At 44.0% G+C, this 26,993-nt stretch overlaps 2 protein-coding genes and 1 long non-coding RNA gene across 9 annotated transcripts; 1 reads left to right on the top strand and 2 right to left on the bottom strand.

Moving 5' to 3' along the window:
* Nucleotides 1–1,854: 1,854 nt before the first annotated feature.
* Nucleotides 1,855–12,411, bottom strand: LOC136550110 (UTP--glucose-1-phosphate uridylyltransferase-like). Of its 6 annotated transcripts, none has more exons than XM_066541586.1 (22): nucleotides 12,293–12,411; nucleotides 9,516–9,670; nucleotides 9,372–9,419; nucleotides 9,195–9,283; nucleotides 8,978–9,068; nucleotides 7,054–7,114; nucleotides 6,889–6,966; nucleotides 6,701–6,751; nucleotides 6,431–6,468; nucleotides 5,279–5,351; nucleotides 4,729–4,786; nucleotides 4,580–4,626; nucleotides 4,440–4,505; nucleotides 4,188–4,220; nucleotides 4,021–4,073; nucleotides 3,880–3,955; nucleotides 3,695–3,751; nucleotides 3,495–3,605; nucleotides 3,314–3,412; nucleotides 2,992–3,096; nucleotides 2,693–2,764; nucleotides 1,866–2,627 (listed from the first exon to the last, which is right to left on the bottom strand). In XM_066541586.1, exons 5-22 carry the CDS (start codon nucleotides 8,995–8,997, stop codon nucleotides 2,508–2,510), a joined length of 1,218 nt encoding a protein of 405 aa, XP_066397683.1. In that variant the 5' UTR covers nucleotides 8,998–9,068; nucleotides 9,195–9,283; nucleotides 9,372–9,419; nucleotides 9,516–9,670; nucleotides 12,293–12,411; the 3' UTR covers nucleotides 1,866–2,507. The 6 variants fall into 6 exon arrangements, with proteins under 6 accessions (XP_066397687.1, XP_066397686.1, XP_066397683.1 ...); XM_066541587.1 differs by lacking the exon at nucleotides 12,293–12,411 and adding an exon at nucleotides 12,131–12,256; XM_066541589.1 differs by lacking the exon at nucleotides 12,293–12,411 and having other exon boundaries at nucleotides 1,857–2,627; nucleotides 5,279–5,340; nucleotides 9,516–9,723.
* A 1,702-nt stretch (nucleotides 12,412–14,113) lies between these two features.
* LOC136550111 (uncharacterized) lies at nucleotides 14,114–17,348 on the top strand. Of its 2 annotated transcripts, XR_010782160.1 has the most exons (3): nucleotides 14,249–14,963; nucleotides 15,162–15,418; nucleotides 16,096–17,348. It is a non-coding gene; the product is annotated as an uncharacterized lncRNA (long non-coding RNA). The 2 variants fall into 2 exon arrangements; XR_010782159.1 differs by lacking the exon at nucleotides 16,096–17,348 and having other exon boundaries at nucleotides 14,114–14,963; nucleotides 15,162–15,528.
* Nucleotides 17,349–21,063: 3,715 nt separating this feature from the next.
* On the bottom strand, nucleotides 21,064–26,626 carry LOC136550109 (UTP--glucose-1-phosphate uridylyltransferase). The gene is made up of 21 exons (XM_066541583.1): nucleotides 26,447–26,626; nucleotides 26,294–26,341; nucleotides 26,114–26,205; nucleotides 25,897–25,987; nucleotides 24,836–24,896; nucleotides 24,671–24,748; nucleotides 24,483–24,533; nucleotides 24,304–24,377; nucleotides 24,009–24,081; nucleotides 23,467–23,524; nucleotides 23,318–23,364; nucleotides 23,178–23,243; nucleotides 22,929–22,961; nucleotides 22,766–22,818; nucleotides 22,619–22,694; nucleotides 22,435–22,491; nucleotides 22,262–22,345; nucleotides 22,054–22,152; nucleotides 21,696–21,800; nucleotides 21,403–21,474; nucleotides 21,064–21,321 (listed from the first exon to the last, which is right to left on the bottom strand). Exons 1-21 carry the CDS (start codon nucleotides 26,527–26,529, stop codon nucleotides 21,295–21,297), a joined length of 1,428 nt encoding a protein of 475 aa, XP_066397680.1. The 5' UTR covers nucleotides 26,530–26,626; the 3' UTR covers nucleotides 21,064–21,294.
* Between the last annotated feature and the right edge of the window lie 367 nt (nucleotides 26,627–26,993).

Here is a 26,993-nt window from a genome sequence, read left to right as displayed (position 1 = left end):
ATCAAAAGAGTCATCCAACTGAAAGGTTGTGTCCGTATTCTCACCATTGAACAATTTGTCAAAATACTCTTGCCATCGATGTCGGATCTCATCCTCCTTCACCAAAAGATGCTCCCTTTCATCCTTAATGCACTTAACTTGGTTGAAGTCCCTTGTCTTTCTCACGAACTCTAGCCATCCTATAAACGTCCTTCTCTCCTTCCTTCGTACTCAAACGTTGGTAAAGATCCTCATACGCTCCCCTTTACCACACTTACAGCTCGCTTTGCAGTCTTCTTTGTCACCTTATACTTCTCTATGTTGTCCATACTCCTGTCATGGTACAAGCGTCTATAACACTCTTTCTTCTCCTTAATAGCCCTTTGGACTTCCTCGTTCCACCACCAAGTATCTTTAGCCTTGCCTCCGCTTCCTTTGGTTACTCTACACACCTCTGAGGTCACCTTACGAATGTTGGTTGCCATCTTCTCCCACATGTTGTTTATGTCTTCTTCTTCCTTCCAAGAGCCCTCTTTGATAACCCTTTCCCTGAATACCTCTGACGTCTCCCCTTTCAGTTTCCACCATTTTGTTCTTTCAATCTTAGCTTGTTTATCCCTACGGGCACGCACCTGAAAACGAAAGTCTGCCACCAAAAGCTTATGTTGAGAAACAACACACTCTCCTAGTATCACCTTGCAACCCAAGCATGCTCGTTTGTCCTTTCTTCTTGTGAGGACAAAGTCAATCTGGCTAGAGTATTGTCCGCTACTGAAGGTCACTAGATGAGATTCTCTCTTTCTAAAGAAAGTGTTGGCTATCATCAGGTCAAAAGCTACCGCGAAGTCTAGAACTTCCTCTCCATCCTAATTCCTACTACCATACCAAAACCTCCATGAACTGCCTCGAAACCTGCGTTTGTAGTACCTACATGTCTATTAAGATCTCCTCCTATAAAAAGCTTCTCACTATTGGGTACAGCTCTAATCAGGCCATCTAAGTCTTTCCAGAACTGTCTCTTAGCACTCTCGTCGAGGCCTACTTGGGGGCATACGTACTAATTATGTTCAAGACTATATCACCAATGACAAGCTTGACTAAGATAATCATATCTCCTTGCCTTCTCACTCCCACCACACTATTCTTGAGGCTCTTATCAATCAAAACTCCTACTTCATTTCTATTCGCAACTGTCCCTGTGTACCAAACCTTGAAACCTGTATTGTCCACCTCCTTCGCCTTCTGACCCTTCCATTTAGTCTCTTGAACGCATAATATATTTACACGCCTCCTAGTCGCGGTATCAACTAATTCTCTTAACTTACCTGTAAGCGACCCTACATTCCAACTGCCTAAACGGATCCTAGTTGGTTCGACTAGCTTTCTTACCCTTCGCACCCGTCGAATCAGATGTGAAGACCCTTGCTCATTTTTCATTACACCCGGGCGCCGATGTAGCGCGCCACTAAGGATGCGACGACCCGATCCTTGATCACTTGACACCGTGCCCAGATCGCGACACGGCGCGTCGCGGGGGTGACGACCCGGCCTTTGCTTATTTAACACCATACCTGGGTTCCGATATGGCACGTCGCTAAGAGGGTTACGCCCCAACGATTTTCTTTCGGGTTTCAGCTCCATTAGAATGGCTAGATTTAATGTTGGCTCGCCACGCCTAACACAACCCTTCTCCTTTACCAGGGCTTGGGACCTGCTATGTTGAGACAACATAGGCGGAGTTGTGAATATAGCATGTCAATCTTCTTTTTTCCTTTTGCGAATATATAGTTATATAGTATGTCGATCTTGCGCTGACAATCTGTGCAAATTTTTAGATATTCGTTGTTAGTTTGACCTAGAACAAATCTGGATGGTTTTATAAGCATTGTACACGTGCAGCCTATTTACCCGGCTCTAGGAGCATGATGGCTTAGTGAGACCATGGCTTTGAGTCACTGCAGTTTATTCAGGTCACCACCGAGGTGAAAAACCTGCAGAATTGGGATAACGGGATTGCCGGCTGGTAGTGTATCCGGGCTGGATGGATCCCGCTTTATCAAGCACATTCGATTCGAACAAGCGGGCGAGGAACTTATCCGCAAGGTCCCGGACCACAAGCGCCATTCGCGCGATAAGTGTCCCGCATGACGGCACTTATCACCTTGGGAATATGACCACTTTGTGCCCTTTCTTTTCTCTAACAATATTCTCGAGCACCAGGCTCCCGGTAATGTAAGAATCATACAACGGGATGCAAAGCTATGGTAGTATCATTTCAGCAAAATATACGTCCCTGGCGCACCAAAAACAGAAGTACAGACGCACCAAAGAAGATCACAATTATTCTCTAGCGGGCTCACAGGACCCTCACAGCGGAAGCAGAATGCACATGAAAATTACAAAAGATAGAGCCCAGTGGAGTGATTAGGTGCCCTGTTCGCTTGGCTTATAAGCCGTACTTTTTCAGCCAACGAATAATATTTTTCTCTCACAACAAATCAGCCAACAGTACTTTCATCTATGGCTTATCAGCCAAGTGAACATTGCGCAGCTCCTGCGACATGTCCTTGGGAAAAACCTGCGACATGTCCTTGGGAAAAACTGGCGACGGCAAGCATCGCTTGAAGATCCTCAGGGCCATTGACATCCTTGTGTCAGCGCACACTAAAGCACAGCAGTTGGAAATGTCATATCGATGAGGTGTTGCTTATACCTTGTTCTCAAGTACAGCTCCATCTGGAATCTCCAACTTCGCTCCAGACTTCGCAGTGATTGTCACCTTGCCCTAGGGATAGCACCAAAAATATGAATCAGGCACTATTCAGTAACACAGATGCCACAACTCAACGAGGAGGCGGTATGGAGTGGAATGACCAGATACAAGACCATATCAGACAAACAGCTGACAAAATTTGCACCAGGTATTCATGTCCAAATACAACGTCATACAGTGCCTAAGCGGCAAATATGGCAACAAAGGAGAAAGAAGAACCATCCAATCACAAAGTTTACCTTGAGTGTAATTCCAGAGCCAAACCAGACATCACCAGAAACCTTCAAGCTGTCAAGCTCGACGATGCTGGGGATGGACTTGAACTGAGCAAGGAAATTGGCAACCTGTATTAGGGGGAAAATATTTCATCAGTGCTTGGTGATCAACACCAGTTGAAATGAGTGGCAGTTTTTACTGATCAATGGTTTCATCAGCATTTCCCCTATATTAATTAAATATAAACGGCAGTTCCTGCCAGTTTACGTTAAAAAAAATGGTTTCATCAACACATTACTCTGTTTTTAAAGATATATTCATTATCTTGGAGACAAACTGCTTTACCTTCTTGAACTCAGGTCCAAGCTCAATCGAAGGGTTAGCTGGATTCGCTCTGGATGGGTTGCGGATGACAAAGCCATCAACCAAGGTGTAAAGATCAGACTGTGGAAACAAAAATGAGCATAGCATTGAGCCATCAACAAAATGGAGCTTAGAACCAGGCTTATTATGATATCAGACTAACAAAACATTGAGATGCATCCAGAAATAGCTGCACAAGCAACAAGTCAGATGTGGCCTTCACTGGGAGAAATCTTGAGCGAGGAACATTAATTCCAATCGCTTTGTCGAAGAACTAGTTAAAGGTAACAAAAGTATCAGAGCTCGAATATAAGGAAAAAATGGAACAAAACTGAGTACTGGGACAGGGAGTTGTTTGCGTACCCGAATAGCTGCACCAGCTGCAGTTTCGAGTTGAAGGACTTTCACACCATCAACTTCCTGTAAATGCCAACTTCTTAGTAGAAGAACCCAACATTTGTAATATCACTCAACAAAGAATCTGATTGATGCACTACAATATAAATGCTATGCAAAGGATATCATAAAGATTCAGATAGGTGACATACCTTGGGGTTTGGAATAATTTCCATCTTAAGTGCCTCAGCCTCTACGAGTCTTTTAATAGCTTTAAGGTTCACCCACCTGTTGGGCAAGAACTGTTAAAGAAAGAGATTTTTTCCCCTTAAAAGGTAGGCTAGGTTTCTTACAAGTTGTTAGTGTTGAATATCTTAAACTTCTCGATTGATTTAAATTCATTCACCTGGATAGAGATACAAGAGAAATAGAAAAGGTTGTGTTAGCTCTTACTACAAAAGGCCGATGAAATCATGGAACAGATTATGAAACTTTAAGTAACACAGAAACAGCAACATACATGCTCATCAGGTACTTGGGCAATCTCCAAAAGCTGCATAAATATCATAAAATGAATGAGTATCATCTTATTCTAGAATCCCAGAATGAACAAGTAAGCATAATTGTCTGTCATAAATACAAAGTTCTAACTTTCGAGTACTTAAAGGCTCAAAAACCTCTTTTTGATGTCGAAACCAGTAAAGATGGGCAATAAACTAGCAGTGTGCAGAGAAATTATTCAAGTTGAGCAACAGACAAGTGTACTGTGTACCTGAACTCTTCCTTCATAAGAGATGAGAGTACCGCCCTTAACATCAGCCAGCGTCTTTGGAGTTACCTAGAATAAATACAGTTCTTGAGTTTTATGTTGCACAAACTCAACAGCAGTATAAACAAGACATTCTTGCATACCTCCATGCAGTACTCGTTCTGGTTATTGATCAGATGGTTTAAGATCTCTGTGCTGATTAAGGATACAATTTTCAATTCAAAGCACATGGCAATAGTAAGTAGTAACACAGGAAATAAATTATGCAAATTTGATCATTCTATTTGGATACTGATGTCGACAATAGCACCCAAGTTATCTGAGTTTGCAATGAAGACATACTCCTTGCCCTGATATAGGATTGGGAAACAGATTAGCAAAACAACAAGATAAATGCTCAGTTAAAGCTATCAGTGTACTACTGTACTATTGTGGTTTCATCTATTAGTCCATAAAAAGGTTCTGGAAGTTGCATAGTTATTTCAGTATATATTTCTCAGGAAGAAAAGAGAAACAGCCTCAATATTCAATTGCCTCAGAAACAGGCTTGTCTTTTATTTTGCCACAACTTGCACTCTCTTTACATAGAAAGCATTGAAGGGCCTCAAACAGTGAAATATGATTTATGAATCACGCACAAAAATAGTACATTGTAAGGGAATATAACTTATTTTCCTTTTCATGAAGTAACCCTTCGTAATGTAGAAGACTATAGCAATTAATATTTAACTGCAATCTAAAGCTAAAAAGATTTAATATCTGGAAACCATAGTACAAAATCAGTTTTCAGATCACTTATGCTTGCCAACTACAGAGAGAAGCTTGATGTGACTTCTGCTTACCTGAGCCAATAAGATGTCAAGTTTTCCGCTGTTATTCAAAGAGGGGAACACATCACCATGGCCTGGAGGATACCTTTCACATCAAAAATCACAATAATCAGATGGGGCTATTGCATTTATGCAGATATGCTATAAATGAAGTATGGTTCAAACTTTTTTTTTTGAAAGTAATATGGTTCAAACTATATCTAAAAGCCTTCGCCATAAATAATCCAACAAGCAAAGTAGGATTCCATTGGTAGCAGTCATTGGAAGAATATTTTGACTTTTACAATAACCTACTCCCTCCGTTCCAAATTATAAGTCGTTACAAGAATCTTGGAGAGTCAAAGCATCTTAAGTTTGACCAAAATTATAAAGAGAAACACAAAGATTTAGTTTGGAAGGTCAGGTAGTGCCTAGGAAGGATACCTTTCGATATTTAGGATCAATGCTACAGAGAGACGGGGATATTGATGAAGATGTTAGCCATAGAATCAAAGCAGGGTGGATGAAGTGGCGACAAGCATCTGGTGTCCTATGTGACAAAAGGGTACCACAGAAGCTAAAAGGCAAGTTTTATAGGACGGCGATTAGACCTACTATGTTGTATGGTGCAGAATGTTGGCCTACGAAAAGACGGCATGTTCAACAGATAAGTGTTGCAGAAATGCGTATGTTGCGTTGGATTTGCGGTCATACAAGAAGGGATCGAGTTCGAAACGATGATATACGTGATAGATTAGGGGTAGCACCAATTGAAGAAAAGCTTGTCCAACACCGGTTGAGATGGTTTGGACATGTCTAACGGAGACCTCCAGATGCACCGGTGCGTAGTGAAATCCTAAGCCAGAATAGTAACGTGAAGAGAGGCAGAGGAAGACCAAAGTTGACTTGGGTAGAGGCAATAAAAGGAGACTTAAAAGGATGGAATATACCCAAAGACTTAGCCTTAGATAGGAGTGCTTAGAAAACAGCTATTCACATGTCTGAACCTTGATTGCTTCTGCTGGGTTTCAACTCTAGACTACCCCAACTTGTTTGAGACTTAAAGGATTTGTTGTTGTTGTTGTTGTTGTACATATATTTGGTCAAACTTAAAAAACTTTGACTCTCCAAGATTCTTGGAATGACTTATTATTTGGGACGGAGCAAGTAATAGAGAAAACTAACCAGCCATCCTTCCCAGATATACTGCGAGGATACTGGCTCTGTAGAAGGGCGTACCCAGTGCAGAAACCTCCCGCTCTGTGCGGGGTCTGGGGAAGGGTGTTAGTGGCAAGCCTTACCCTCGCCTGTGCAATGCGAGGAGACCGCGACTCGAACCCGGGACCTTCCGGTCACAGGCGGTAAGACTCTACCGCTTGCATTGCATGCCACTCCAGAATGTCATATAATTGAAATCTAAGTGTAGTTGAAGTATAACACAAACATGCCACAAACCTGATTGAAAGTATGAATTTCAATGTTGGAGTTGGAATACTTCTCAACAATCTTCAGGGAAGAGAAAAGGTAAGCGGCAATCATGTTAGTACAAGTCTAAGACTCGTCATTTAATGAACACAAAAGCATGTTAGTACAGGTCTAAGAACTCATCAATTTAATGAAGACAAGCAAAGGGGATACGGAACCTTCTGTGTGTCATCATGGGTGTTGAAAGAGTTCATCAGAAGTAAAGGGACATAGCATCCATACTTCTTGTTCAGGGATTGCAGACACATGTAAACTAATAAGGCATAGACTGATACTGCCATATGCAAAGAGTAAGAAAAGATGTTCAGGTTAATGAAGAATACCTCAATTTGAATCACAATAAGGTCAAGGAATGTGAACCCATTGCGGACTTCAATGACAGACCTGCAATCCATAGGAATCTTAGTTGTGCAAACCCTAGTTATTTGGACCAGACCGGACCGGCGGTCGGACCGGTAAAAGACCGAACCAGAGACTATACCGGCTCGGTTCACTTAAAAGACCGTTCATGCAATTAGACCGCTAAAAACCGGTTGAACCAGCCGGTTTTTTAAGGAACCGGTGAACCGGCCGGTTCCATGTCAAACCGTCCGGCTCTGGATTGGTGGCGTGTGTGCTCCCTTGCGTCGCCTCCTGGTGCCCGCCTGTGCAGTTGCTGCCGCTGTGTGCGCTTGGAGCCTGTACAGTGCGCATACCTTGCCTCTGCATGTGCTGTTGACTTTTGTGTTGCTAACGTCAGCTCATGTGTGCTGCCTTTTGAATTTCAAATTTTCATAACTTTTTTATATGATCTCTAAATTAAACAAATGATATATCCATTTTGACTATCTCAACGAGCTCTTTACAATGGTAAACTCTATTTTAGCATTTGAGATTGTTTTACAGTAATGAATATTTGAATTACTATTAGATCTTTTTTGTACTAATTAATAAGTGTTCCATATACTATGTTTCTATGGGTATATTTTGGCATATCCTATAAAAAAACTCTATAATACCAAAAAATTTGTGGACTTGTGGCTAGATTTGTTGGAAGTTGGTTATATAATTGTGTTTTTATCATCTTATCGGTATATATGTTGCTAATTATATGTTGTATATCATTATGTTGTACCGGTTCAAAGTATTTGTGGGCGGTCCAATTCATCCGGTCCAAAACAATTGAACCGACGGTTCAACCGGTTCCTAACGGTTGGACCAGTGAACCAGTGAACCGACAGCCTCACCGGTTTGATGTCCGGTCCGGTCCTAATAACTGTGGTGCAAACTGCTCAAAGATGAAGTAAGAGCCCATAAAGCCATAACATCTCAAGGATCATGCATAGCAGCACAAATAACTAATTAATTTATTAAAAAGTGTATCAGGTGACTAAGTGCGGCTAATACCTATCAACGTTGTTCCACTAGATTAAGTGAACAATGATATGCTGGGAAGCCTTATGACGCATAGTAATTAACCAACAATTCGATTACAGATGTGTCAGCATGTCGATGCACTACTAGTTGAGGCATTAAGAACACTCCGTAAGAAAGTAATACAGACAGCTGCAGCACATTAGGAGTCGAGCAGATAAACAATTTGATCACCTTATCACATCAAACAACATATGCACACAACCAATCATCAATTCACTCATTTTGAAGATGGAAGGAGGTCTAAACCTATTGGAATCTCAACACAGTGAAAAGGGACAACAGTATGAGCATTTGAAAGTGACAACTAAAGTATTCCATTCCCATATTCTTGGAGATCACAGACATTGAAAGCTCCACTGGTGGGGCCAATAAAAACAGCATTAATAGGACAGGTCATACTATAACAATGACACGGTACACTGGCATTTGAGCATATGCACACCAAAATCCAAAGAACAACGCAATTGCGGTAGTTGTTGAATCATCTGTGTCCATTAGAAAAAGAAAACCTTGCACCAACTACAAAACTATCGACCAGGAAACTAACGAACAAAAGTAAAAAAAACCAGAAACAGACAGCTTGAATAATAAATATTATATTATTAGTGCTCAACCAAAAACCATGTGCAGGAAGATCAACATCTAGTTTTCAGTGTTGCTCGGAACATGTATGTAATGAACAAAGACACAATCCACATATTCACAGGCTAGCTAAAGAAAAATACAGTTTCTAGTCCCTTCATAATTCAAATGAAGCTATATACATGATCCAACACATGAGAGCTGGTAAAATTCAGCTGACAGTAGTGGAGAGGATGGAGATGCACTCACTTGGGACCAGTGCAGCCCATGGTCGTCCCGAGCCCTCTGTTAAGCTTGAGCACAACGAGCTTGTCCAGCAGCTGCTTCGTCTCCTCGAGATCTACCTCACAAACACACGATCCAATCAGCGTTCACACGCAGTGCGTAAAAGATCCCCGATCGGATCCACCCGCAACAACAACCACACTACACTCAATTAAGATCAAATCGGAAAGGGTGATCATACCTTCGGGAGGCTACGCGAGGGTGTCGTACGGCACCACCTCATCGGTCAGGGTCTGGATCTTGCTCCACTCGATCTGCTCCGCCTCCCCACTACAAAACGCCACAGCACACATAACTCAACTGACAAGTCGATGCACACAAAGCAACCATACAGAACAAATCTGCGGGATCTACTTACCTGAGGTAGCGTGACACGAGGCTGATGAACCCGGCCTTCTCGTTCTCGCTGCACGGAAAACCCACTCAGAAATCAGCAAAAACGGGAGGCCAAGCGATCGGGTGGCAAGATCTAAGTGCGGAGGGGAGTGGGCGGGGGACTCGCCTGATCTGGTCGAGCTTGGCGACCTCGGTGCGAAGCTTGTCGAGCTTCTCTGCCTCAATCTCGGCAACATTTTCATCATCAATCTCAGCCTCCTTGAGTTCCGGAGACGATCCTTCTCTGTGATCACCGCAACCTTTCCCACCACTTTCAATGACCTAAAAGGATTGTCATTCTGTCAATATCACGGAGCTAAAGAAACAAGTCGTAGCATAATGACAAGAGAAATATTAACGATTTTGAAGAAAGATCAACAAGCTCCGCTGAGAGGATCCTCACTGCAAAAGGATACTTGGATTCAAAAAATTGACGCAAAAAGTAAAATACCATCCCACTAAACAGTAGGGTTATGAAAATGTTCTAATCATAGAATGCTAGAATCAGTCATCGTGAACTAACATAATTTCTTGGCCTGGTGGAGGCACTATCATTATTACACAGTTCAACCCGCAACTTCATATGCATAAGAGCACTTGACTGAGTATGTTTATCAAGCTTCATTTGTACAAGCTGAGGAAGTACAGCAATGCTCCCCCTGTCCTATCAGTCTAGCACACTAAAAACTTTTTTAAACCTACCTATTGACAGCCTTCTGGAGATTTCAGGTCCCTCACTCTACCCTACCATGTTGAATGGTGTAAAATTATAAATTACATTTTGGTATTTTGAATATGTCCTGAATGGGGTTTTCATTTACCATGCAGGGAGTGGACCAATTTAGTAACAATCCCCTTTGCCTAAACAAGGGGAATTTCCTAACTTTCTCAATAAAATCTAGAATGGTGTAGTCCTAATTAAACTAACGTTTAACTGTCAAAAGAGTGAAGTAGATTGAGAAAAAATCTTTCACAGATATACCTTCTGCTGCTCATCATTTTCCCAGTAATCTAGACGTTTGTATGCAGCCCATGGCTCCATGAGACTGCACAAAGAAAAAGGTAAAAAAAATACATTGCACTATACCAACGAGAGTGGCATGTTTTTTGCAATAAAAAGGAAACTTACAAATGAGGCGCTTCCAATTCATTGGTGGCAAACATCACCAGATGAACAATCACTTGAGCAACAACTGTGCCCAGATGAAATGCAGTTACACGAAATACACAGGCTGCTTGAACAACTTCTTCTTTTTCTTCCCCTGTTACACGAAATAGCAATTACAGTTTCAAAGCATAGTTAATAATAGTAGAAGCATAAAAAGAAGAAGCATAAGGTACATTCAGTGTTGCATACCATCTCCTCTGTTGATGTGGTAGTTTCATCTTCAACTATCTCACTAACCTTCATGTTCTCAGCACCATGGACTTCATTGTTTCTAGCAAGCATAAATGCTCCTAGAATCTCACTATTATCTCTTTCTGTTCTCCACTCACGCAGCATTGACTCCAAAACATCACTATTATCTCTGTGTTTGCTCTCCATAACGTCACTATTACCTCTCCGTCTCAGTGACCTCAAATTATGCAAAAGGAGCTCTTTTAGAAGAGGGCTTTCTCTGGCCACTCCTAACTAGGTCCAACCATTAGGAAGTTCAAGATGTTCAGGCACACTATTCATATATTTGCAGCATATCTCTTGATCACATGAGCCCAGGCTGTTGTAACTTGTTGCTAGACCGATTATGAGATTGTGAACATCCATGTGTTCTGTAAATGAAAAATGGTGGTACAGGACTTCTAGAAACTTCTAAAAGGCAGACTCTGACACATATATTTGCCAAGGAGGAGATTTCACAAACTTTGACAAGTGGCTAACGAAGAGGGCATACTTTCTGTCCCACAAGAAGAATGGAAACAGATGTCTATGCAATCTTCGCAAAGTAAGAAGTACTATGCGGACCTTATTCTCTGTAGAACTGAAGGCACTGGGCCTTGTACGGATATAGAGTTTTCTCTCTTCAGAAACAACAAGATCAGATACCAGGAAGTTTCCACCAAAATACAGATTCTGATAATATGATTCAATCACGTCCTGGTGTGCACTTGATAGGATACGGCGGTCCAGCTCTCTCATCTTGGGGCAGGTCCTTCCAGTACATAGTAAACCATCTATGATTAGTGGGTAGTACTTGGCAAACTGTTCAAGCAATATATGCCCAGGAGGCAGCTCCCCATCCTGATGCCTCGCCATGTGCTTGCTGAAATTAAATAATACTCCCTCCGTTCTTTAATATAAGTCATATAGATTTCTAAAGAAAATTCCAAAATATAGGTACGTATCAGCTCTCACGCCGATTAGTTTGGAAACCTTCCCACCGTACATAGCATATGCCCCAACCAATCCCTTGGATTTAGGAAGCAATCTGATTGGGAGGGAGAAGATGGCCTGATTTTCCTTTTTTTCCTCGGTCTCACATCCTTCCCTAAGCCGTGCGTTAATATTGGTGCTAAAAACTATATGGCTTATATTAAGGAACGGAGGGAGTAAGGAAATAGAAGTCAACTACTGTTGCGACCTGTACAGGTTTACTGAAAAAATAAGCATGCACATATGCATTGCATTATCAATGTATATAGGGAGGATCTTGACAAATTTCAGATTATATAATGAAAAAAAACCAGGAAACATAACCCGAGAATCATAAATAGGGAGAAATCTTGACAAAGTGGTGACAATACCTTGATATGTCTCTGCTACCGTAGATCTTGCACTCAGCGATCATTTTCACAGATGGATTGTCCTTACAGAGATCCCAGGTTCAACGGTTTGCAGCTATCTGTGAAAGATACATTGGCCACACTTTCAAACTAAATCAAGAAAAAACAGAAAACAAATACAACCTGATCGCCATGTCCCCTCGGCGTGTACGGCTCCAGGCCTTCTGCGCCAGAGGCAGTGACACGTCCGCCCCGAGGTGCCTCGTCCCCTCCTTCTGCCGCGTCCGCCCCGAGGTAACTCCTTCCCTCCTAGGCCGGCGTCCCTCCCCTCCTTCTGTCGCAGAAGCGCCGTGTCTGCCCTAGCCCTCCTCCCCTCCTACGGCAGCGGCAACGCCGCGTCCGCCCGAGCGGTCCCTCAGCCCCGCCTGGTATAGTGGGCGTGAGGGCCTTCTGTCCCTCTTTTTCAATGGATGGCTAGGGTTTGTTGGAGGTCGGCAGGAGCAGGACTGCGGGCGGCGGCGCTGAGAAATGGAGGACCTAACGATTGAGAGGGGATCCCGTTTTTGAATCTGCATATTATTTTCTCCCCTATATAGTAGTAGTAGACTAGAGAACCCGGTTGATTCCAGCACGTGGAGCAACGTCCACGTCGCTCCGAAATCCCGTGGCTGTTTGATCTTCCATCGGATGGCTGCTATTTCTTGAAGCGGATTTCATGTGGATTCACAGAGCTCCTCTCGCTCGGCTTCTGTTCCGAATCAGCTCCGCCAAATATATTTTGAGCTTTCGCTTCTCATCTCCAGATTCTTCCCCTTTCCTTCTCACTCGCGTCTCTTCGGGCGTGATTGGTTGCTCCGGGGGAGGGGATCCGGGATGGAGGGCCGGTCCTGGGCGGAGTGAGACTGGCTGAAACCATACACCTAGGCGTGTTTGGTTGTAACTTTGAGAGTGATACTGGATGACAATGAGTTTGTTTATCTGCTTGCACCAATTTTAGGAATGAGCTGGTCCTCCTCCTTGTGTTTGGTTTGCAACATGGCACAAGGTGTGAGCACCCATGTATCACTTTGGTGAGGTTACTACCATTTTCATCCAAAACAAGCATAACAACATAAACATTACCTCAGATCAATTTGTATCATCATCAATTAAGACCTTGGAGCATAAGAGATATTACAAAATAATACAACAGTCAAACCAGCTATTAAACATCAAGAAATCGGTCCCAGTACCTCACAAGGTCGAAGTAAATTGATGAGTACATAGTTATAGGTTAATCATCACATGTAGTTCTTCCCACGTTTAACAATGTAAAAGATGAGCACCAGTAACATGAAAGACTGAACCATGCAAAGAAGAAATAGCCAAAATGGTTTGGCAACGACAGTGGCAGCAGGCTTCTCAAGAACTTTTTCATCTTCATAAGTGGTTAACAGATTGGCCTAAGATAACAGTTTTTTATTGGTTGACCTTGAGCTTTGAGCATAAGAAACACAAAAGGCAACATATTAATGGTAAGAAACAAACATGAAAACCAATAAGAACTAGACTAGAGTTCCAGTACCTCACAAGTTCAAGGTCATCAAGTTTTTGTAATCCAATACACATGACAGTTTAGTTATCATCATAGGCTTAACAAGAATATTAAAGACAATTACAAAGAGAATAGTTGGAACCGAGTGTCAAAAAAGCCATGAAGCCTTGGGACACATCCATCACCTGCAATCAGGCACTCTAGCCGAGGAGCAAGCAAAAATTCAGATAGGGATCATGCATTTACGGCGTACCACATATTTAGAAAAAAAAAAGTTAGCCATACCTCAGATCTGAGCGTGGAACTAGAGAAAAACAACAAGGAACAAGTAGATCAGGAATAGCAAGTCATAGATCTGAGTATGTAAGAACAAGAACCCTAGAATCATGGCACAACTCAAATAAAATCCGCACATAAATCAACAAAAGCAACGCACAGAGAGGAAGAGGAGAGAGACGAAGGTGAGGTATACTGTTGCGGCATCGGAGGACCACCATGAATCTGCCAATCAAGGTCGACTTCGGCGGTTAACCGAGATCGAGGGAGAGCAAGAGAAAAGACGCACCAGAGCAATGGAGGAAGGAGAGGCGCGAAACGTGAGGCTGTAACCCTAGCCGACTCCCGCGCTTGTTCGAAACATTCACGGCAAGCATCAAGTCATCCTACATTGAAAGAGGAGTGGAAATCGAAAAGACGGACACTTACATAACGGAGGATAGAAGAGGTACCGAGCGGCGAAAGATGCGAACACCACGGTGGAACGAGGCCACCCAGTAAACCGTTCGAGGACGGCCCGCTCCGGGCTACCAATCAGCCCCTTCGTCTCTCGCTCGCCCTCGCCCTCGCCCTCCGCTCCCTCGCGCCTCGCCTCCACCCCGCGCCGCCGTCGGCCGGCCCTGCTTTGGTCCATGCGGGCACCGGCGCTCACTGCCCTAGGGTCGATCCGGTTGTCATTCACTCCCATTGCTGCGACGGCGGAGCTTTTCTTCCCTTCGTTTTCCTTCTTCCTCGGGCTACGAAAACCCTAGCTCCCTCGCATAAGTCCGCCTGCTGCCTCACGCTCCACCTCCGACTGCGATAGCCTGCATTGGAGTCCTAGCTGTGGGTCTGCTCGGCGGGGGGCCCGTTGGTCCTCCAACGGCGGCGGCCCTGCCGGGCCTTCGCCGTGCTGCCTCCGGTCTTCTGAGGGCCGCAGGTGCCTCGATGGGTTTTCGTCGCTTGCTCCACCATCCTCGACGCGCCGCCTCCAATCACGCCGCCGTTCCTACGCCCGTGACATCCGGTCCGCCCACTCCACAGGCTGCATCCTTCTAGCTATTGGTGAGTTGCCTCCGGATGTCCCTATTCCCCCCTTCAGCCTTCATTGACGCTGTACATTGACGCTATATGTTCTTACCGGATCATATTGGTTATTTGGACTTAGCCAAAGTGTGTTGCTTACATGTTGTGTCTCAATGATTGTTCCGATTTCTTACCGGATCATTGATATTTAGCCACCAGTTCCTATATAATTTTCAGAGGCAAGGACAAGCTATCTACCCTTAAAGAGGTGCTCATAAAGGATATGTAGTATGTGTTTTTACCTAAAAAGAGCTCTCAGTACTTGGTCACCACCTTGCATCTTTATAATAATTTGTTTTTTTAAGTCGACATATGGGGGGAAAATGCTATTCCCATATTTTGCAACGACACAGAGCTCAAAGTAACCTTATGGGGTGCACAAGCTAAGGATTTCAACTTTGATAGTGTTCGTTGGCTGCTTTCAATAAAACCCTGTAAGTTCTCCTTTCACAAATATAGCAGCTCTGTACATTGTCTCCAGCATGTATATAACAACGGAGACTTGAACATGTGCTTCCACTTGGTTAACTACTTTGCACTGTAATTCTCATCTGTATTTTTTATGTGCTTATCACCACAACTTTGAATGCCCCTGTTTAAGTACTACTTATCTTGTAGCTCAGAAAGCAAGCCATCTATGTCCTTCAAAAATCTGTGCTAAATGACTAAGTAGATATCTCTCAAGAACAATTCTTATATATATTTTTCTTACATGTCAAACACTACATTTACCAGTTTCTATAGTCTATGGCCAGTTCCCTCGCAGTTGTGGGACTTATACTCTGTGCTCTTACTTAACTCTATGCGCTTACTTAACTCCATTATCTGCCGCTGTTAGCATATAATTTTACATTTATTATAACCTGACTCTCTCATGAAACATGGCACTTAGGCTACAATTTCTGTTGTATGCAAAAATTGCTCTGTTTTGTGGAGACTAAATACTTGCAATGTTGCTACATTTCTAAGGCACGATTATATATACTCATTTCAAATGGATACATATTATGTTCAGAACATGGAAACATTGAGACTAAATACTTGCAATGTAATGCCGCTACATTTCTGAGACATGATTATATATACTCTCATTTCCTTCCATCTTCCGTAGCTTCTGTGGACTCATCGGAAGGAAACTGCCTGGACATAAACTGCAGCAGTAACTCACAACCATGCCGTGAGCTCAAGTGACATGACACTGGATCAAGTTATGGTCATCAACTTGGTTTATGGCTCCATTTCATGGGCTCATCTATTGATGTATCGCCGCTAGGTGCTGGAATCAGCCGGGTTCTCTAGTCTACTACTACTATATAGGGGAGAAAATAATATGCGGATTCAAAAACGGGATCCCCTCTCAACCGTTAGGTCCTTCATTTCTCAGCGCCGCCGCCCGTAGTCCCGCTCCTGTCGACCTCCAACAAACCCTAGCCATCCATTGAAAAGAGGGACAGAAGGCCCTCACGTTCGCTATACCAGGCGGGGCTGCGGGACTGCTTGGGCGGACGTGGCGCTGTCGCTACCGCTGGAGGGGAGGAGGGCCGGGGCGGACGCGGCGCTTCCGCGGCAGAGGAGGGGACGGACGCCGGCGCAGAAGGAGGGAAGGAGTTACCTCGGGGCGGACGCGGCGCATCCGCGGCAGAAGGAGGGGACGAGGCACCCCGGGGCGGACGCGTCGCTGCCTCTGGCGCAGAAGGCCCGGAGCCGTACACGTCGAGGGGACATGACGATCAGGTTGTATTTGTTTTTTGTTTTTTCTTGATTTAGTTTGAAAGTGTGGCCAATGTATCATTCACAGATAGCTGCAAACCGCAGAACCTGGGATCTCTATAAGGACAATCCATTGGTGAAAATGATTGTTGAGTGCAAGATCTGCGTTAGCAGAGACATATCAAGGTATTGTCACCACTTTGTTAAGATTTCTCCCTATTTATGATTCTCGGGTTATGTTTCCTAGTTTCTTTTCCATTATATAATCTGAAATTTATCAAGATCCTCCCTATATACATTGATAATGCAATGTATATGTGCATGCTTACTTTTTCAGTAAACCTGTACAGGTCGCAACAGCAGTTGACTTCTATTTCTTATTATTTAATTTCAGCAATCACATGGCGAGTCATCAGGATGGGTAGCTCCCTCCTGGGCATATATTGCTTGAACAGTTTGCCAAGTACTACCCACTAATCATATATGGTTTATTATGTACTAGAAGGACCTGCCCAAGATGACAAACCTGGGCCGTTGTATCCTATCAAGTGCATATCAGGATGTGATTGAATCATATTATCAGAATCTGTATTTTGGTGGAAACTTCCTGCTATCTGATCTTTTTCTGAAGAAAGAAAACTCTATCCGTACAGGGGCTAGTGCCTTCAGTACACTACAGACCTTATTCTCTGTAGAACTGAAGGCACTGGCCCTTGTACGGATATAGAGTTTTCTCTCTTCAAAAACAAGATCAGATATCAGGAAGTTTTCACCAAAATGCAGATTCTGATAATATGATTCAATCACGTCCTGGTGTGCATTTAATAGGATATGACGACCCAGGTCTGTCATCTTAGGTCAGGCCCTTCCAGTACATAGTAAACCATCTGTGATTAGTGGGTGGTTCTTGGCAAACTGTTCAACCAATATATGCCCAGGAGGGAGCTCTCCATCCTGATGGCTCACCATGTGCTTGCTGAAATTAAATAATAAGGAAATAGAATTCAATTGCTGTTGTGACCTGTACAGGTTTACTGAAAAAGTAAGCATGCACATATACATTGCATTATCAATGTATATAGGGGGATCTTGACAAATTTTAGATTATATAATAAAAAAGGAACCAGAAAACATAATCCGAGAATCATAAATAGGGAGGAATCTTGACAAAGTGGTGACAATACCTTAATGTCTGCTATCGTAGATCTTGCACTCAGCAATCATTTTTATCAATGGATTGTCCTTATAGAGATCCCAGGTTCTGCGGTTTGCAGCTATCTGTGAAAGATACATTGACCACACTTTCAAACTAAATCAAATACAACTTGATCGCCATGTCCCCTCGGCGCGTATGGCTTCAGGCCTTCTGCGCCAGAGGCAGCGATGCGTCCGCCTCGAGGTGCCTCGTCCCCTCCTTCTACCGTGGAAGTGCCGCGTCCGCCCCGAGGTAACTCCTTCCCTCCGACGTCGGCGTCCTTTCCCTCCTTCTGCTGCGTTCGCCTTGGCCCTCCCCTCCCGCGTCCGCCCAAGCGGTTCCTCAGCCCCGCCTGGTATAGCGGACATGAGGGCCTTATGTCCCTCTTTTCAATGGATGGCTAGGGTTTGTTGGAGGTCGGTAGGAGCGGGACTACGGGCGGCGACGCTGAGAAATGGAGGACCTAACGGTTGAGAGGGGATCCCATTTTTGAATCTGTATATTATTTTCTCCCTGTCAACATAATATCGTCGGTAGTCCGGTATCCTACGAAGGTAGATTGATCGACAGAGATGCGTGTAATCAAGAACAAGAAGGCAATAGAGACGCAAGAGTTTGGCACGTCAGCGCGACGTAATGCCCTACTGTGGTCTGTTGGATTGTATTAGCTTCGTATGATGTTGTCTGTGTTTTGAGGGGGTCCCTGTCCGTCTTATATAGATTGAGGGGTAGGGTTACAAGTCGGTTAGATCTAGGAGATAACCGAAAAGTAATAACAGATTACAGGAATCATGGGATCGAACGTATCTTAACAGATCTTGTGGTATCTTCAGGATATCGCCCTTGATGTCTTGTGGTGCACGTCGAGCAGTGTCGTGCACCGTGTCGTCTTGTGGGCTGGACCGCCCCTAGGAGCGTAGCCCATGTAATCTGCCGTGGGTATCTGGGGTCGTACCCCCACAGCTAGTCTCCAAGCGCCTTGTATTCGCTGTGCAACGCCGTCTTGAGCTTGTCCGAGTAGGTGTAAACAAAGTCGAGCAGTCAGACTCATGGTACGACCACCATAATGAATCACCGAGCAGTTGTGGACCGTAGTCGACCAGTTTAACTGTCCGGTCGAGCACGGGCTTTCCTAAGTAAGGCTTGCCAGAAGGATGTAAGGAGCTCAAGTTCAAAATCAAAAATTTTCTTGCAATGTACCAAGTGTGCCCACTTAGAGTCCGACCACGAGAAAGGGAGATAGACTTCTTCAACTTCAGGAGGCGCGGAGTCTTCCAGACTGAAGAAAACACTCACTGCAAGGTGAAGTGTGCCCACTTAGTCCTCGAACCTGATAGTTGGTGACGTAGTCACGTGGTGCCAGGGTCTAAAGTAGAAGAAAAGTAGAAGACTAGCCGAGCAGGCAACCAGTCTTTGGGCGTAGCCCTGAAATGAAAAGCGCACATTCACCGCAAAGTGAAGTGTGCCCACTTAGTCACCGAGCCTGATAGTAGGTGACGTGGTCACGTGGTGCCAGGGTCAGAAACAACAGTAACCAGAAGAAAGTCCCCAGTGTGGTGAGAAGCCAAGTCATTATGGCCCTATTCGCTTGTCTTATAATCTGTATTTTTTAGCTTATTTTTTTAGCCGAAATAGTGTTTTTCTCTCACGATAAATCAGCCGGAAGAGTGTTTCGGCTTGTTTTTTAGCGAAGCGAACAGGGCCCATGATGACGTAGTCCCCGAGCCACAAGCGGAAATCTCGAATAAAGCAAATTGTGGAGAAAAAAATCGGAGTAACGGCTGTACAGTAGAAATTACTGAGCCTTGATGGTGTTGCGGAGAAGTCGGCGAATATTCGGTGTGCAGTTCTAAGTTGCGTCGAAAAATGGGCGACATGGGTCGTAGTTGCGCGAAAGCCCAGATAACGGCCCACCACGCCGCTTCGGGGAATTCGGAAAGGCGCAAATCATGGTGCGGTTTCCTAAAAACCCTTGAATGCGAAAAGTGGAGAGGGTGCCTTTATAACTGTGCCGCTGCACTCCGCGCTCCCACCTTTGCCACTTCCGCCACTTCGCCTTCCTCCTCAGCCCTCGCGCTCCCCGATTGGCATTCACACGCGCTTCCGCCGCTAGCCCTAATCCAGATCTGAGGGATGGCGTCGAAGAGGGGAGGTGGTAACCCGAAGAAGGCGGCCGCCGGGGCGAGCCGTGACAAGGAATGGGTGCCGTCACTCATGGTGGAGACGGAGCTCAACGGGATGGTGGAGGCGGGCGTTCTTCCTGACCGTGTTACCGCCGGATGGCGTCCGGCCGACGATGAGCCCTACTCGATGCCGCATACTAACGAAGTCGTAGTTTTCGAAGATTATTTCTGGCGCGGATTAGGACTTCCTGTTCATCCTTTCTTGCGCGATCTATTAGAGTATTGGGGAATGAGCCTGTGCAATCTGCATCCGAATACTATCTTGCATATTGCTGTCTTTATCCATTTCTGCGAGGCGTATCTTGGCATTCTTTCCCACTTCAACCTCTTCCGACACCTGTTCTGGCTGAAGAAGAAAGGCGGGGGCGGTTCCAGAGTGGCCGGAATGTCTAAATGGTTTTTGCGGCTGATGTAGTTTTGTTTGAGTGAAAAACACTGTATAATGATTGATAAGCCAGGCTAATAAGTTTAAACGAACAGGGCTGTGCTGACAATAAGGGTTGTGCTGACAATCTGTCTAAACTTAAGTTATTCATTGTTTTTTTTATTCCTTAAGTTATTCATTGTTAGTTTAACTTGGAACAAATCAAGATGGATTTATAAGAATTGTACCACCGCAGCCAATTTACCGGACCATGAGGGGAGTCACTGCAATTTGTTCAGGACTTCAGGTAACCAAGGTGAAAAACCTACAGAATAGGGATGATGGAATCGCAGGCGAGGAACCTACAGTGCATCCCGGATGGATCCCGCTTTATCCAGCACATTCGATTCGAACAAGCAGGCGAGGAACCTATCTGCAAGGTCCCGTACCACAAGCGCCATTCGCGCGAAAAGTGTCCCGCATGACGGCGTTACCTTGGGAATATGGTCACTTTGTGCCCTTTCCATAACAATATTCTCGAGCACCATGCATGTACCACCTACACGAGACCTCCCGGTAAGACATCATCATACAGCACGGACCTCCCGGACTCCCGGTAAGACACCATACAGCAAAGCTATGGTAGTATCATTTCAGCAAAATATACGTCCCTGGCGCACCAAAAACAGAAGTACAGACGCACCAAAGATCACAATTATTCTCTAGCGGGCTCACAGAACCCTCACAGCGGAAGCGGAATGCACATGAAAATTACAAAAGATGAGCTCAGTGGGAGTGATTCGGGTTGGCAGCTCCTGTGATATGTCCTTGGGAAAAACTGGTGCCGGCAAGCATCGCTTAAAGATCCTCAGGACCATTGACATCCTTGAGCGAGCAGAACCATGTGTCAGCGCCCACTAAAGCACAGCAGTTGGGAATGTCATATCGATGAGATGTTGTTTATACCTTGTTCTCAAGTACAGCTCCATCTGGAATCTCCAACTTCACTCCAGACTTGGCGGTGATTGTCACCTTGCCCTAGAGATAGCACCAACAATATGAATCAGGCACTATTGTATTCAGTAACACAGATGCCACAACTCAATGAGCCGGTGGTATGGAGTGGAATGAGCATACAAGTTACAAGACCAGAACAGACAGAAACATCTGACGAAATTTGCACCAGGTATTCAACATACAGTACCTAAGCGGCACATATGGCAACAAAGGAGAAAGAACCATACAATCACAAAGTTTACCTTGAGTGTAATTCCAGAGCCAAACCAGACATCACCAGAAACCTTCAAGCTGTCAAGCTCGACGATGCTGGGGATAGACTTGAACCGAGCAAGGAAACTGCCAACCTGTATTAAGGGGGGCATTCATCAGTACTTGCTGATCAATGATTTGACCAGTTGAAAAGAATGGTGGTTTTTACTGATCAATGGTTTATCAGCACTTCCCTAATATTAATTAATATAAACGGCAGGTCCTGCTAGTTTATGTTAAAAAAATGGTTTCATCAACACATTACTTTGTGAAGGAACATTCTCAATGCTATTGATGGAACTCTATTATTAAAGATATCTTCATTATCTTGGAGACAAACTGCTTTACCTTCTTGAATTCAGGTCCAAGCTCAATCGAAGGGTTAGCTGGATTCACTCTGGCTGGGTTGCGGATGACATAGCCATCAACCAAGGTGTAAAGATCAGACTGTGGAAACAAAAATGAGCATATCATTGAGCCATCAACAAAATTGAACTTAGAACCAGGCTTATTATGATATGAAACTAACAAAACATTGAGATGCATCCAGAAATACCTGCACAAGCAACAAATCAGATGTAGCCTTCACTGGGAGAAACCTTGAGCGGGGAACATTAATTCCAATCGCTTTGTCGAAGAACTAGTTAAAGGTAACAAAAGCATTAGAGGACGAATACAAGGAAAAAATGGAACAAAACTGAGTACTGGGACAGGGAGTTGTTTGCATACCCGAATAGCTGCACCAGCTGCAGTTTCGAGTTGAAGGACTTTCACACCATCAACTTCCTGTAAATGCCAACTTCTCAGTATAAGAACCCAACACGGTAATAGCACTCAACAAAGAATCTGACTGATGCACTACAATATAAATGCTATGGAATGGATATCATAAAGATTCAGATAGTTGACATACCTTAGGGTTTGGAATAATTTCCATCTTAAGTGCCTCAGCCTCTACGAGTCTCTTGATAGCTTTAAGGTTCACCCACCTGTTGGGCAAGAACTGTTAGATAAAGATAGACTTTTTTCCCTTAAAAGGCAGATAGGCCAGGTTTCTTACAAGTTGTTAGTGTTGAATATCTTAAACTTATCGATCGATTTAAACTCATTCACCTGGTAGAGATACAAGAGAAATAGAAGGTTGTGTTAGCTCTTACTACAGAAGGCTGATGAAATCATAGAACAGATTATAAAACTTAAGTAACGCAGAAACAGCTACATACATGCTCATCAGGTACTTGGGCAATCTCCAAAAGCTGCATAATTATCATAAAATGAATCAGTATCATCTTATGCTAGAATCCCATAATGAACAGGAAATAAGCATAATTGTCTGCCATAAATACAAACTTCAAACTTCTGAGTACTATTAAAGGCTCAAAACCTCTCTTTGATGCTGAAACCAGTAACAGATGGCAATAAACTAGCAGAGTGCAGAGGAATTATTCAAGTTGATCAACGGACAAGTGTACCTGAACTCTTCCTTCGTAAGAGATGAGAGTACCGCCCTTAACATCAGCCAGCGTCTTTGGAGTAACCTAGAATAAATACAGTTCTTGAGTTTTAAGTTGCACAAACTCAACAGCAGTATAAACAAGACATTCTTGCATACCTCCATGCAGTACTCGTTCTGGTTATTGATCAGATGGTTTAGGATCTCTGTGCTGATTAAGGATACAATTTTCAATTCAGAGCACACAGCAATATTAAGTATTAAAGCAGGAAATAAATTATGCAAATTTGATCATTCTATATGGATACTGATGTCGACTATAGCACCCAAGTTGTCTGAGTTTGCAACGAAGACGTACTCCTTGCCCTGATATAGAGGGTTGGGAAACAGATTAGCAAAGCAACAAGATAAATGCTCAGTTAAGCTATCAGTGTACTATTGTGGTTTCAATTATTAGTCCATAAAAAGCTTCTGGAAGTTGCATAGCTATTTCAGTTTATATTTCTCAGGAAGAAAAGAGAAACAACCTCAATATTCGATTGCCTCAGAAACAAGCTTGCCTTTTATTTTGTACCAAAACTTGCACTCTCTTTACATAGAAAGCATTGAAGGGCCTCAAACAGTGAAATATGATTTATGAATCACGCACAACAATAGTACATTGTAAAGGAATATAACTTATCCTTTCATGAAGTAACCCTTCGTAATGTAGAAGACTACAGCAATTAATATTTAAGTGCAATATAAACCTAAAAAGATTAATATCTGGAAACCATAGAGTACAAAATCAGTTTCCAGATCACTGATGCTTGCCAACTACAGAGAGAAGCTTAATGTGACTTCTGCTTACCTGAGCCAATAAGATGTCAAGTTTTCCGCTGTTATTCAAAGAGGGGAACACATCACCATGGCCTGGAGGATACCTTTCACATAAAAAATCACAATAATCAGATGGGGCTATTGAATTTATGAAGATATGCTATAAATAAAGTATGGTTCAATCTTTTTTTTTTAAAGTAATATGGTTCAAGCTATATCTAAAAGCCTTCAACATAAATAATCCAACAAGCAAAGTGAGATTCCATTGGGAGCAGTCATTGGAAGAATATTTTGACTTTTATAATAACCTAAGAGGGAAAACTAACCAGCCATCCTTCCCAGATTTCCCTTTGCTTGGAAGTGGTAAGAAGTCCTCAGTGACAATGCGAGGATACTGGCTCTGTAGAAGACAATGCAAATTTATCAGCTAACATTGCTTGCCACTCCAAAATGGCATATAATTGAAATATAAGTGGCTGAAGTATAACAAAAACAGGCCGCAAACCTGATTGAAAGTATGAATTTCAATGTTGGAGTTGGAATACTTCTCAACAATCTTCAGGGAAGAGAAAAGGTAAGTGGCAAGCATGTTAGTACAAGTCTAGGACTCATCATTTAGTGAACACAAAAGCATGTTAGTACAGTTCTAAGAACTCGTCAATTTAATGAAGACAAGCAAAGGGGATACGGAACCTTCTGTGTGTCATCATGGGTGTTGAAAGAGTTCATCAGAAGTAAAGGGACACTGCATCCATACTTCTTGTTCAGGGACTGCAGAGACATGTAAACTAATAAAGCATAGACCGATACTGCCATATCCAAACAGTAAGAAAAGATGTTCAGGTTAATGAAGAATACCTCAATTTGAATCACAATAAGGTCAAGGAATGTGAACCCATTGCGGACTTCAATGACAGACCTGCAATCCATACGAATCTAGTTGTGCTAACTGCTCAAAGATGAAGGAAGAGCCATAAATCCATAACATCTCAAGGATCATGCATAGCAGCACAAATAACTAACTAATTGATTAAAAACTGTATCAGGTGACTAACTGCGGCTATTACCTATCAAAGCTGTCTCACTAGATTAAGTGAACAATGATATGCCGGGAAGCCTTATGACGCATAATTAACCAACAATTCAATTACAAATGTGTCAGAATGTCGATGCACTACTAGTTGAGGCACTAAGAACACTACATAAGAAAGTAATACAGGCAGCTGCAGCACATTAGGAGGGAGCAGATAAACAATTTGATCACCTTATCACATCAAAACAACATATGCACACAGCCACTCATCAATTCACTGATTTTGAAGAATGGAAGGAGGTCTAAACCTATTGGAATCTCAACACAGAGAAAAGGGACAACAGTATGAGCATTTGAAAGTGACAACTAAAGTATTCCATTCCCATATTCTTCCAGACCACAGACATTGAAAGCTCCACTGGTGGGGCCAATAAAATAGGACAGTTCATACTATAACAATGATACAGTACAATATGACATTTGGGCATGCACACCAAAATCCAAAGAACAAGGCAATTGTGGTACTTGTTTAATCATTTGCGCCCATTAGAAAAAGAAACCCTTGTACCAACTACAAAACTATAGACCAGGAAACTAACGAACAAAAGTAAATAACCCAGAAACGAACAGCTTGGATAATAAATATTACAGTATATTATTAGTGTTCTACCAAAAACGATGTGCAGGAAGATCAACACTAGTTTTCCGTGTTGCTCAGAACATGTATGTAATGAACAACGACACAATCCACATATTCACAGGCTAGCTAAAGAAAAATACAGTTTCTAGTCTCTTCATAATTCAAATGAAGCTATATACATGATCCAACATATGAGAGCCGGTAAAATTCAGCTGACAGTAGTGGAGAGGATGGAGGTGCACTCACTTGGGCCCAGTGCAGCCCATGGTCGTCCCGAGCCCTCCGTTAAGCTTGAGCACAACGAGCTTGTCCAGCAGCTTCTTCGTCTCCTCGAGATCTACCTCACAGAGAAACGATCCAATCAGTGTTCACACGAAGTGTGTAAAAGACCCCCGATCGGATCCACCCGCAACAACCACCACACTACACTTAACTAAGATCAAATCGGAACGGGCGATCATACCTTCGGGAGGCGACGCGAGGGTGTCGTACGGCACCACCACCTCATCGGTCGGGGTCTGGATCTTGCTCCACTCGATCTGCTCCGCCTCCCCACTACAAAACGCCACAGCCCAGATAACTCAACTGACGAGTCGATGCGCACAAAGCAATCATACGGAGCGAATCTGCGGGATCTACTTACCTGAGGTAGCGTGACACGAGGCTGATGAACCCGGCCTTCTCGTTCTCGCTGCACGGAAGACCCACTCAGAAATCAGCAAAAATGGAAGGCGAAGCGATCGGCCGGCGAGATCTACTAGTGCATAGGGGAGTGGAGTGGGGGAAAGGGACTCGCCTGATCTGGTCGAGCTTGGCGACCTCGGCGCGAAGCTTGTCGAGCTTCTCGTCGACCGACACCGCGGCGGCAGCGGCGGCCATCGTCGGGGTTCGCGAGGCTTCGAAAGTAAAGGACGGGAGGAGATGTCAGACGAGCGGAGGGAGTGCGAGCGAGGCGGGGTGTGGTGACTGTGTCGTGTGCGGGAGGGAGCAGGAGCGCGGGTTTTCTTTATAGCGGCCGCGGGTTTCCGTCAGGTGCCGTGACGGAATGTGCGGCTGGGGGTGCCGGATATGCCGCGCGTGGTCACGGCGTCTGCCACGTGGCGCGACGGGAGGGTTCCGGCCGTGCGGACCTCGGGGGTGTTGCCGTGTCGACGCTCCGCTTGGCGCGGGGGCCGCGTGCGTGATCCGTCGGCGCCGCGAACGGGATCGGGGATGGCGCGGCGGCGCTGAGCTGGCCGTCGGTTTCGCGTGGGCTGGACGCGGAGGGACGGCGTGTCATTACCCATTAGGCTCCGTAAACCAGTCTTTTTCGGAAGCTATACCATCATGATTATGTTATCTTT

The sequence above is a fragment of the Miscanthus floridulus genome, chromosome 4 (genome assembly GCF_019320115.1).
Source record: "Miscanthus floridulus cultivar M001 chromosome 4, ASM1932011v1, whole genome shotgun sequence".
Classification (NCBI taxonomy): domain Eukaryota; kingdom Viridiplantae; phylum Streptophyta; class Magnoliopsida; order Poales; family Poaceae; genus Miscanthus; species Miscanthus floridulus.
The sequence above is the reverse complement of the archived record's forward strand: the minus strand, read 5'-3'. Positions and strand labels throughout refer to the sequence as shown.

What these genes read in the sequence shown, in the direction of transcription:
- LOC136550110 (XM_066541586.1), bottom strand. Translation starts at nt 8,997, where the DNA reads ATGGGCTGCACTGGTCCCAA. An exon ending in AAATTATTCCAAACCCCAAG is followed by an intron (nt 3,752 to 3,879) that starts GTATGTCACCTA and finishes TGGCATTTACAG; the next exon opens with GAAGTTGATGGTGTGAAAGT. An exon ending in CAGCTGGTGCAGCTATTCGG is followed by an intron (nt 3,606 to 3,694) that starts GTACGCAAACAA and finishes ACCTTTAACTAG; the next exon opens with TTCTTCGACAAAGCGATTGG.
- LOC136550109 (XM_066541583.1), bottom strand. Translation starts at nt 26,529, where the DNA reads ATGGCCGCCGCTGCCGCCGCGGTGTCGGTCGACGAGAAGCTCGACAAG. An exon ending in AAATTCATACTTTCAATCAG is followed by an intron (nt 24,378 to 24,482) that starts GTTTGCGGCCTG and finishes TGTCTTCTACAG; the next exon opens with AGCCAGTATCCTCGCATTGT. An exon ending in GCTCTGGAATTACACTCAAG is followed by an intron (nt 21,475 to 21,695) that starts GTAAACTTTGTG and finishes TGCTATCTCTAG; the next exon opens with GGCAAGGTGACAATCACCGC.